This window comes from Lates calcarifer, linkage group LG18 (assembly GCF_001640805.2).
Source record: "Lates calcarifer isolate ASB-BC8 linkage group LG18, TLL_Latcal_v3, whole genome shotgun sequence".
Classification (NCBI taxonomy): Eukaryota; Metazoa; Chordata; class Actinopteri; family Centropomidae; genus Lates; species Lates calcarifer.
In genome coordinates, this window is record NC_066850.1 from 4,149,731 (window position 1) to 4,162,250 (window position 12,520).

Below are 12,520 nucleotides of genomic sequence, written 5' to 3' on the forward strand. Positions count from 1 at the left end.
ACTGTGGCACACTGGTGCTTTGAGCCTAATGCTAACATCTAGGTTAGCATATTAGCATGTTAACATTAGATAATTAGCAAGTACAAAATACAGCTGAGGCTGAAGGGACTGGTGTTAGTTATGGAGGTATGTCAGCACTAGATGAAAATTTAAAGGATTGCCAACGCAGTTACATCTTTTCCTGAGTGGGGCAAGAATATCTGCACCAACTGTCACGGCTTTACATCTGGTAATTGTTGACACATTTCACTCAAAACCACAGATGTCAACCTTGTGGTGGCACATGAAGAAAAGAGCATTACCAAACTCTACAGGATTCATCCTCTGGAAACCATGAGCATCTGAGCAAAATGTTGCACCATTCCAAGAGCCACCCTGCTTCACTAAAATCAGTTTGCTACAGCTGCCTACCTGATACATCAATTAGTTTAAAATATTAAGCCTGGTCTAAATTGGTGCAGTAAATTGCATAAAATGTCCTTCTACCTTGTCTCTTTCAGCTCGGCCATAGCTAAATGTCCTGTTGCCCTGGAGTTAAAGTCGTAGGTAGTTATCATCTCTAATGTGCTCATTTACTCTCCACTACATGGAGTTCAACTGGAGAGCTCTCTGGATTATCAGTCACTGACACACAAGTGATAAAGACCTGCACTTATGTGAAGAGATCTACAGCAGGTGATTGAATGTAAAGAGTTTTCCAAATGCAAATGCAAGAAGTGCTTGACCTGCTCACTATGGCTGTTACTATCAGTTATATCCCCTTACACCCACATTAAAAATCTCCTGATTGGTCATCTCCTGTAGTTTCTGTTCATCTCCACTTCAACCTTTCCATGTTACTCTGTTTACTGAGACTCAAAATGATACAGATGTCATTTCCTCAAAGGCACTGCCCTCTAATTTCATGCTAAAATGCCTTTACCATTATATTAAAACTGTCGTTCTTCCCAGTCTGTTTTGCTTGACAACTGCTGAGAGGGGACAAGCTGGATCTCTGTAGCCACATTAGAAGAGCAAGTAGCAATATCACAGATCATCAGTTCTGGTCATAAAGCAGCAGCGCTGGTATTTTTAGCAGGAGGATTCACTCTGCGGACGCTCACAGATAGGAGCCGGGGTGGTGAATATTGACCCTGTCCTCCTGAGCCTCATTGCTGCTCAGAAAAAACGTCTTTAACTACCATTTGGCTGTCTCGGCTTGTTTCCCCCCAACACAAACACACTCACCACCTTATCTCTTCCCCTTGTGTCTGTTTCTATCTCAGCCACGTCTTCTTCCACTTTCGTCTTGGGTTTGTTTACATACAGCTGTCAAAGAAATGAATGCAAATTAGATGTGCTTTTGCATACCACAGGATCTCAGGAAACAAAACATTCTTGGCGCTAATGATGCTTGTATTTGTTTCATGATTTAATCCAAAGGGAAAAAAATTAAATATGCAGTAAAATTCTCTAATTCTCCAACTAATAGCCAAACATTAATGTGAAAAATCCTACTGTTTTAAAGCATACAGTACCTCATTAAATGTATTTTCCTCCTTATTTCCACCACTGAGGAGAGAAAGGCACACACACACACACACACACACACACACACACACAAAGACATCACTACATCTCATCCTAAGCCATTTCACATAGAAATTAACCTGTATTGATTTTAATCTTTCAGTAAATACAAGGCACCTGCAGCTGGACAAATAACATTATTCAGACGGATTTAGCTGTGAAACGAGAGGATCCGGTGGGGCCCCTGCTCACCGCCAATCAATGTGTTCACTGAACAGATTAGAGAAGGATTCGTCACCCAAACCCATCATAGGTTGTGCTACAATTAAACTGAAAGTGAAACTCTCAGCCCACGCCACATGTCTGAGAAGTCATTATTGACTCCTGCTGAAACTTGATCGTCAGGGTTGTGCACCATGTGCGGTTAATATGGGCGTCATTTGATTCTCATAGACATAAACATCATGAGGAACTGGTAGGACAGATACTCTGTGATCAGGTATGAAAGCTCATGTGAAATCTAAATGGTGTCTGCACTTGTATTAACAAATGACAAAAATAGTCATGTTAAAGTAACAGCTGAATTTTCTGGGAACTGAGCTCATCTGATTCCTCTCCAAGAGTTAGATGAGAAGATTGTTCCCACTCCCATGTCTGTCTGTTAAATATAAAACTTCAGTAAATAATGATAATAATGCCAGTGTATACCAGGGGTTCCCAAACTTTTCAGTCCTGACCCTCAAAATAACAGAGCCAGAAACTTGTGACTCCCATCATACCCAGAGGTGGGTTAAGCATACAAACGTTGCATACATGCAAAACATGTCCAGAAACAGGCATAACGACAAAACAAAAGAACACAACAGCCTGACAACCATATTGTAATTTAATTAAAACATTGTTCTCTGCTGCAGGAGCCAGCTATTGACAGAGGAAAGAGGCTTGATGCTGAACTCACAAGGTTTCTTCTAGACTGGTAAGTAAACAGATGTTGATGCTAACGTTGACCAAAACTAGCAAAACTTAAACTAAAATAGCTGCCTTAAGGAATGAGTTCCCCTGGTCTGGGGATGTAAAACAATACAGTGCTTGACTAGAGAAAGAAGAAAACAAACATTAGAGAAAATTACAGAAAATACACATAACTTTGTGCAGTGTTTGGGTTTTCTTATCTCTTATTTTACTGTGGTAATCTGCTGGGGATCCTTAGATTAATCCCATGACCACTCTCTGGTGCATTGTGGGGGTGTGTTATGTCATCAGTAAGCACTTGTTTGAATAGAATAAAGCACAACTGAATAGAAGTTTAATTCAGTGCACATATGAGGCAGTGTGAAGCAGCCATGAGTCAATGCTCTGCTCCTGCGAGGCCAATTAACACTCTGCCGCTCTCAGTACAGCTGAACATTAAATATTGATCCCTCCATCACTGTTCACATTAATTTGTGTCTTTGGGGGGAGTTTCTGACTCTTTTTCACCTCTCTATCTCTGTCTGTGTCTCCGGACTAAATCATAGGACACAATATTACTGCCTGCAGTAATAATTAAGAGGAGTGAAGCAAGCTGGAGATAAATGATGATTAAACAAGGGTAGAAAGGGCCAAGAAATTCTTGTGAGGTGAGATACTGTGTAATGTATGTATAGCGAGGTGTGCTATTATTCGTTTTCATCCCATTCCTCATGAGACAGGTATAAGATGTAGGGGAAGCACCAAATAAAAGCTTTACAGATTAGAATAATAGTGATAATTATTGATATTCATAACAGGTGGTAAAACACACTGCCGAGAGCTGTTTTCATGACCCATCTCATATGATCAAGCTGCTTCATTTGAATTTTTGTCATTCGTATGGAGTATTCATGGACTGTGGGTATTGCCTGGAATTTAATTGGAAATGATTCTCTAAATTGAAGAGGGATAACTCAGAATTTGAATTTTGTGTTCCTTGCCCTCAAAGCAGTTGTGTCCACTGAGAGCATAGCAGGGAAACACAGCGCTCACGACTGTGAAACATTCCAAACATCTCAGATCCAAAATCATTACTTATCCAGTACATCACGTGTCATTATACAGTACTACCACCATGTGGTTGTAACCCATAATACATGGTTAAAGAATGAAAAAAAAAAAACAAAAAAAAAAACACTTGACACTTGTAAAACCAGTTTATTTTAAAATCTATTTTCACACCACAGCTGATATTTTAATCACTTGAATTTGTGCACAACAGAATCAGCAGGGGAAAAAAACAAGTCATATTTACATATGAGAGTAGATTTACAGACAAATTTCAAAATAAGACACAACTACAATTAAGAGGATCATTAAGATTCATCCTGAATTAGAACAGCCCAATTTTTCTTTTTGGGATAATTTCTTTAGCGATTCAAGTGCAAGCCAGTGGGACTGAAAAGCATTTCCTGTAACTTAGTTTCACTCTTGTGTAAACTCAAATGGGAAACGCCTTTACTGTTGCAAAAGTGTGATTTTTCAGTGCAATTATTTTAGTCCCATTGACTTCAACATTGCTAACAGTGTCTGCCTCCAATATCCAAACCAGAGCAGCAAGTGTAACTGTAAGACAGTTCATGATAATCAGGGACCGTCCACATTTATCAGGTAGCGATTCTACAATCAACATCTAAAGTTTAGGATTTCTAACAGGCACTGATTATGGAGAAATCCATCCCATAACTTCTGTGCAGTCCATCGTCTCTGATGCTCAGATATCAGAGGTATTAGATGGGAAGGACTTCAAAATCTCTGATTTATAAGGAAGACACAACAGCAAAATAAAAAATCAAAGAAAAATAAATAAATAATAGCTTTTTACACTCCACTTGAAAGAGTGATGTTTTGAAATGCTAAGCTGTAGCATGTGAGATGAACAGCACTGTATATGGAGAACGGACTGAGAACTTATCACATCATTTGGACTAAAAGACACACACATGCACACACATCTTTGAATGCGTTCACAAAATGCGTCTATCATATTCCATGACTTAGAAATTACAAGGTGCTCGATTGCATCAGCATGAATGATTTACATTCACATTATTCTGTTTAGAAACAGCCTCTCATCACTGTCATTTAACTGTCAAACTATGTGTTATATGAGTGCAGCAGGAGTTTCCTAAAAGCACTCCCTGCCAGAGCTATACTTCAGTTTTTTGTTGCACAGCTACTAAAGGTTAGAGAAAGTAAATACTCAGTGGGTAACCTTTTCATTTGAAGAATCGAAATCTTGGAAGTGAGAAAATGTGCGCTAGAGACCTAAGAGATGGAGGTCAGAGAAGCCGGAGGGGAGCATGCTGACAGGAAAGCACGGGAAAGTAAAACACCACTTAAGGGTACAAAACTGTCTGTGTATCAACCAGAGAATACTGAAACCAGAAACCCAGCTGATGGCTGACAACACATCGCTGACAAAAAGGAAAACAGTGTTTACCTTCGTCTGAAATATCCAAGCTGGGGAAACACGTTTTAACACAGTTTAACCTGGATGGAACAGCTACTCTGCCTGGGTTTAACAAACTAATTTACACAGCCTGTGCAAATGGTTTTTCTGGTACCTTACAAAACCAAAACGCAGTAACTACCTTTATTGAACCAAAACTGAGTTAAGAAGGACTACAGTCAAACTTTTTGACAGCTGTTGTACCATATAAAAATCATTATGCTTTAGAAATGAAAAAAAAAACATCATGTAAATGGCTAGCTTGTAAAAGCTTATTTACCTACCTACCTGAAAATCAGTGTTTTGGCTTTTCGATCCTCCACCATCTTAGCAATTAAGTTTGTTATGCCGCAGAAATAAGGTAGCGGCTATATTTGATCATAATAGAGCAAAAAAAGCTAACTAGCCTAGCTTAACAGAGTGCTGTTTTAGCCTCAGAATTTAGATGAATTCATGTGGATTGATGTGGTTATAATGCTTTTTATAATGCTTTTTTTATTTATGTAGTGCATCATTATTTCAAATTTAAGTAAATCAAATTTTATTAATCATTATTCTTAAAAATTCAAGCTGTTCACCGTTCCTTTAGTTACTGCTCTCTGCTTTTGTATGGCAAAATACTGTTCAGCCACGATACACATTTAAAAGGAACACCAATTGGAAAAAAATACAGGAATTTGAAGTTGAAAATGAGTAAATTGTCAAAGGATCACATTATGTTTTATTTAAGGGCTTCTTTTGCTCCACAGAGACGTTTTCTCCAGCGGAGAGAGTTTGGCAGTAACAGCTGAACAAGTCCTTAATCAGTTTCAGTAGTTATTTGGTCCTAGGTTACAAAGAACACACACACACACACACACACACACCTGAAATGACCTGAAGAGCAATAACAAGAAGACACAACACCTCACACATCATGTGAACATATGGGATAGACTGATAGACTCACATTGCTGGTGAGCAGAGGATTTGAAGGACTTGGAAATGCTTGTCTTGGTTTTTGGTGCAAAGAAGCAAAGCACTGCACGAAAACCTATTTTTTTTCTTTTTCACTGCGGCTGCAGAAAAATTCATGCATAGAAGGTATCCATGTTGTTTTACGCTGAACTGAGTAGAGGAATGTTGAAAGCACAGCAGAGGCTCCTGGATAGATACACACAGATCCATAAATCCATATTTTTACTTTCATTTTATCATGTGCTGTCACAGTTATGAAAGGTGCTGTTCACTGCAGCTGTTCTGTGGTCCTTGGAGCTTTACTGATGATCCATCTTGTTGTTTAAAGATTTTGCCTCAGTCTGAGGCCCACACTTTCAGGCTCTTGATCCACTTTGGGCTCCCATCCACAGCTTGCCTGTTTTATTTAGATTAGTTGAAGGACTTTGATGCTCGCATTCAGATCTGCTCTGTGATTTATCAGGAATCAGATGTCAGTGGACTCCTTCCTCCAGGGATCCTTTAGCTTCCCAAATTTTCACTGTGCGGTCACTGTAAAAAAAAAAACAGGTCATACCAATCAATGCTGGCTTCACAGCCACATGTTTCCATTCCAAGAGTTAGTATGTTTGTCAGAAACACAGTATTGCATCATTATAGGCTTTACAGTAATGGAAAAGAAGCACAAAAATTCGAATGAGCGTGTTTTGTGACTCACTCAGAAGCAGTGAACAGTTGGCTGCTGTTGGTGGCCAGGCCATTAATGGGACTGTCGTGTCCCCGGACCTCGCCGAGGGGTGCTAGCGAGTCAGCGTGCCAAAGGCGCAGCAGCCCTCCTCTGCATCCGCTGAGCAGCACCGGGGAGCCTGGCACCACGCCCAGAGCGCTAACCCAGTCTGCCTGAGCACTGGCTGACTGCTAGAGGCAACAGCAGCTGACAGTTAGTTAGGGCAGATTCTACTTTTTTTTCTTAGCTTATATAAAACTTAGAAATCTGGGGAACCAAGCTTGAATTACAGTAGACACCAAAGGCGATGGTATTAGATTACCTGTAGCAGCTCTCTGCTAGCTAGGTCCCACTTTTTGATGTAATAGTCTCTGGAGCCGCTGTAGAAAACATCTCCGTTCACAGCCAGGGACTCCACACCATCCTGATGAGCGGGCTCAAATGTATGGCTGGAGGTGATGCTACCCTGAACACCTTCTGTCACCTCAAACATCTGGAAAAGGAAGCACGTTGAAAATAATTGTTTCTACGATGCATCGCGATGTGGTCATGGACGATTCGGCATCAAAACAGTGATACAACATAACTGATTACAGTCTTCCGACATTGCTTGTTGATTTTCCGGCATAAAGGAAACAGTGGTTCCTTTATGCAACAATAACAGTACATTACATTAGAGGACTGGCATATTACTCATACGGGTGCTCATCTGTCATGTCTGTGATGTTCTGTACATTCAGTAAGTGAAGCTCGACTGCAGAGGTATTAGTTTTGTGTGTGTATCTTACTTTAATATGATGGTCTTTGGATCCAGTGAGGACAACATCCTGTCCATGACCTAACTTGTCAACAGTCAGACACATGACAGGTCCCAAATGGCCTGTCAGCTTCCCTGTGGACACAAACCTAAAGAAAGAAGAGAAAAACAATGAAATTAATTCTGTTCTGTCTTCTTCTCATAAATGGATTGTACAGGCAAAACTCTTTATCTGTGTTTAAACATACTTGCGGAGATCCCACATGCGCACAGCATTGCCAGCAGCAGCATAAAGGAAGGAGCCTGAAGGGTTCAGAGCGATCTGGTTGATCTGGCTCTCTCCTGGTGGGATGGATAAACTCCGGACAGAGGAACAAGTGTCTCCTGAACCCACCTGACCAGATGACCTGTATGACAGATCCCCATTAGAAGCACTGCACTTGCATAAAGACAGATATTGGATGTAGGGGTGGTGCACTTACGTTAGTGTGCGTATACACTTGGCAGAATCTCGTATGTCCCAGACTTTGATGTAAGCAGTGGAAACAGTGAAGACAAGACTAGAAGTGTACCTGGAATATAAAACAAGTAAAAACAGGTAAGTTATCAAAAGTACATTACAGCACTGTAATAGTAAATACTGCTATTACTGCTATAGTACCTGACTGAGACAACACTGCTGGGATGATCTGCCAAAGACATGATCTCCTGACCCGTCACCAAGTTCCAGACTTTACATGTACGGTCTGAAAACACACACATACCATCAGACGTTGGAGAATAAACAGATGATTTAGTTTGATGAAACATTCTTTTAGGATTAATGTTTTAACAGAAAGAAGGGTTTTCTTAGTTGGAAATAATCTTGGTTTTTTACCTTTGGATCCTGTGAAGAGGAGATCATCAGTAGCGTCCACACAGAGCACAGGCTTGGTGTGCCCCTCGGCTACGTAGACGCACTGAAGTTTCGCCCCCCGGCTGTTCTTAGGGGCTGTCACAGGGTTGATCACGCCTCTACAACACACATGATACAGTAGCTTCCATTTACTCTACTAGCTCTGTAGAGTTATGCTACGGTACATAAAACACTAGAACGTTTAAATTTGTTTTTAAAGAGAAGCAGCCCAAAGGGGTCCTATTTAAAAAGCTGACATTTAATAAAACTGGATGTTAAATGTAGATTACCTGTGGCCTTCAAATACAGGTGACTCATCCAACCTGACAAAGTAAAACAAGATAACATCAAAGATTGCACTGAAACAGCAGAAACACAGGGAAAGAACTTGAATCACCAAGTAAAAATTACTGGAAATTATCCTGAGAGGGACATGTACTAAATTCCATGGCAGTCCATGCAGTAGTTGTCAAGATATGCCAGTCTAGACTGACAGAGTGACACTGCCATCATCATAGTACCTTTTAAACCGTACTTTTCACTTACAGTGTTTTGTAGTCGCTGCCTTTAGTTTTGGTTTCTGCCATGCCAACAGGAGGGGTGTGTGTAGGTGCTGGGATGTGTGTTGCTGTGGGTCCTTTCTCTTGCATCTTCCTTCGGTTGAGGGGCGAGCGCTCCAGTTGCCTCCTCTCAGACCCTGTAGGTGACCTGGATCCAGATCTACAGACAGTAAAATTGAGGAGTCATTTTGTACTTATAATCCTGATAATAATCCGCCAAAACAAAATAAATATTCATAATTTCAGAACAGAGCTCTTTAGATGTTTGTCTGCTGCAGAGAAATACTGCCTTCAACACTTACAGGCCAGCTGGCCGGGCAGACAGTGCAGATGGGGAAACAGTTTGCTCGCGGTCAGGGGTTTGACCAACAGCATGACCCTGCATGTCTGCCGGCCCTTCCAGGCGCTCTGAGAGGGGCAGCAGAGGGGCCGAGAAGTCTCCGGTGGGGGATTCACAGGATAGATCCCCACTGCTGGCATAGAGCAGCTCCATCTGGGTGGTGGTCCGTCTGCGAGCCTGAGGGACCAGAAATGTTTGGTTCAATCATCAGCTGACTCACAAGTCAATGGACCAGTTGGTCATTATTCCAAATCCTAAAAATAACTGGTGTGGAATGGAAAGTTGTATTTACAGGAAGTTAACTACATATTGAAAGACATTCATTTTTAACTTAATCTGGTCTACAAAGAAATGAACTCATGCACAGCACAGTACCTTACTTCTTGGTCTGGATTCACCACATAACTTCATTAGATCTGATGCAAGTGTGCTGAAACATAGTCAGGAAATAATCAGTTACACCAGCTCTAGCAGAATCAATAACAAAGCACATTTTTATGACACTGTTTTTAACAAACAGAGATTTAAAACTTAAAGGAACAATGACATTTAACATATACTGTACTTGATTTAGCCTTCCCACATGCATGTATATTAGTTTTACTCTCTTCTACCAAACTGAACATTTTCTGCATTAAATAAATTGAATATTCACTAATGTCAACCTGTGCAGATAAACCAACACCTTTAAAGAAGTGTTACAATGCTCCTTGGACCCAGTCTGCCCTGAACCGCCTTTTCTGAAGATAATACCAGTTTGAAAGTAAAAGTGGAATACTGTGAGGGTGTATTTACCTGCCCTCTGTGGCCGGGCTGGGGGTGGACTCGTCACTACTGCTGTCATCTCCGTTTTCTGCACCAGGGAAACACACACACATGCACATTAACATACAAACTGAAAAATGTGGTTTCTCATTAAATTTGGACAGAATTTGTGTGTCTGTTTTCTGTTGGTAGAGTATCTGCTAACAAACTGTATTTTCACAGAATCTTGCAAAAGACAATATCCATTCAGAAATCTAACTATAACAGCACAACAATGACAATAGCTCCAGCAGTTTATGTCAAGGTCACCAGTGGTCACCAGCTTTAGTTTTAGATATAGGTGGATGGTCGGGATTCATTAGTGTAATGTGACCAGAGGCTACAGTGCTGGAGTATGTTTCCTGTGTAACAGGGAGGACGGAAATATAGACACAAACTGCTGGGTACACAAGACTTTAGTTTTCAGTCCTGATGCAGCGTGGAGGTTTTTACTGCTGTTTAGTTTTAGCGACAACAGCTTGATTAACTGGGACTGACTAGCAGGGGAAACTTAACACAACAGGTCATGCACTTCATGGCAGAGTTACTTCAGCTTGGTTAGTTTTTTTAAAAGGATTGAGGCTTGATGCACACTACAAGATTTCTTAATCTACTGATGAAACATAGTTTGTTGAGTACAGCAAATATAATGTGTAAATACACAGTTTATTGCTGCAGAATAACAAGCAGTTCTTAGGCAGAATGCAGTGTTTCTTGCTAAGCACCCTTATCCTGCAAAAATGTATCTATACGACCAAAAGGCTGACGTTCTCTTTTGATCTTGAAATTTATTCCCATTTTCTTATCTGTCTTAAACTGAGGGTAAATCCAATGGAAATTTTGTGGTGTGCATGTGCAACTCTTTCTCAAACACAGTCACATTTCTGTGTGTCTGATACTCACCTGGTGACAGGTAACCTAACTCTGAGTTCACACCAACACAACAGAGAAAACAAACAGAAATCAAATCAAAATCAAACCCAAAGATGAGAAAAGGGCTATTCTTTATTTTACAGGCTTGTTGTGTTAATTAATAAGGACTTCAATGAAGTTTTGACATGTTCTTGCTAATAAATATATCAGTGACAGAGAATCAATTCTCTTTGCATATAGAGAGGGAGCTGAAGCCTGTAAACTAGAGTATAGCCACATGATCAAAGAAAAGATGCCTGAAAAGGTGATTGTGAATGTGCTTGACATGCTCAGACTGGTATTGATCTTATTGGCGTTTCCTACCTTGCAGAGCACTGCCAAGCAGAGCATCCAGCTCCGGGTTGATCTCAGCCTTCTCCTTCAGCATGTGGAACAGCAGCTGGTTCTGGGTGGCACTGTTAATCTCTGTCTGCTTCAACCTGCCCTCCATAACCTTCAGCTGAGAATCCTTCTGAGCCGCCTGCAGACCCTGACAGCGACAACACAGCAGAAAACAGTGATAAATTATTTTTTATTACTTGTGTATCTCAAGAACAGCCAAAGACAAAGAAGGCTCTAGGTCCTCTAAGTTCAGCAAGCTGGTTTAATAACTTCCATTTCTTCATTTGTTCGATCTGTCCTGTTCTTTGCTGCTGCGTTGAACCACATTTCCTCACTGCACCGATTAGGTTTCATCAAATCTAATCTTATCTAATCTAATTGAGACTTAATTTAATCAAGTTGTTCCATTTAAAGTCTCATTGAATCCAATCTTATAAAGTAACCGTGGCTATGAGGAAAGCAAGGTCAAGATAAAAAGATGAGTGAGCAAGTTGCCACAACAACCAGCAATATAGTGTCCATCAACAATCAAATGACTCTTATAAAGTAAGCAAGCTTATGGATTAAATAAATTGCTTCCTAAGTAATACAGAAACCTGACTTCACCTCTTGTCAGTACGTGAACGCAAACAAAGACACACTAATTACATTAATACAGAGAGAACATGAAGTCAGTGAGGGCGGCAGGTACCTTGTTGATGGCCATAGTTACGAAATGGTCCAGAAGGAAACGAGCCTCTGATAAATTACAGGAGCTGATCACTGCTGTAACATCCACCGTGTCTCCTTCCTCCTGAAGCCCAGAATAAAAACACATCCATTAATGTGTCTTTGTAAGACACTCTGGACAAAGTATTTATCTATAGTGTAATTTGGGTGATATTTAAAGGAATACCACACATTTTTTTAATAAGCCCTTTTATTTTTTCAGTATCTTCTGTCAAATTCAACTCCAGTTTTCTTCCTTTTTTACAGTTACTTTTGATGATACCTGAAAAAGAACGCTAGTTTGCTTTCTTAACTGTGAATACTACTAACACTTCTCTAAGTAGTTTAAGTACAGTGTGTGATGCTAGAGTGACTTCCTCTTTACATAAGTGAAAGCACTTGATTAGAGAGCACTAATATTTTACTAATATTTTAATTTTATAGCAACTGTTTCTCAGTCTTTACTGGCCTACACATAAGTTATAATGGTGTAACCCAGGAACTCACAGGTATTCAACAATAATACCACACACATCAGTTTACAGAACATTATAACAGTGCTGTCAA

General features: G+C 40.3%; 1 protein-coding gene across 1 annotated transcript in view; it reads right to left on the minus strand.

The window, feature by feature from the left end:
- Positions 1-3,658: 3,658 nt before the first annotated feature.
- LOC108899834 (kinesin-like protein KIF21A) overlaps positions 3,659-12,520 on the minus strand; it is a 31,752-nt gene continuing 22,890 nt past the window's right edge. Inside the window, 16 exon segments of the mRNA XM_051077643.1 lie at positions 3,659-6,460; positions 6,627-6,826; positions 6,958-7,128; positions 7,424-7,541; positions 7,641-7,799; positions 7,875-7,964; positions 8,054-8,138; positions 8,270-8,406; positions 8,578-8,610; positions 8,834-9,007; positions 9,150-9,364; positions 9,563-9,617; positions 9,983-10,040; positions 10,895-10,915; positions 11,228-11,393; positions 11,937-12,038. Of these exon segments, the coding sequence (XP_050933600.1) occupies positions 6,403-6,460; positions 6,627-6,826; positions 6,958-7,128; positions 7,424-7,541; positions 7,641-7,799; positions 7,875-7,964; positions 8,054-8,138; positions 8,270-8,406; positions 8,578-8,610; positions 8,834-9,007; positions 9,150-9,364; positions 9,563-9,617; positions 9,983-10,040; positions 10,895-10,915; positions 11,228-11,393; positions 11,937-12,038 (1,842 nt within the window). The 3' untranslated portion in view covers positions 3,659-6,402.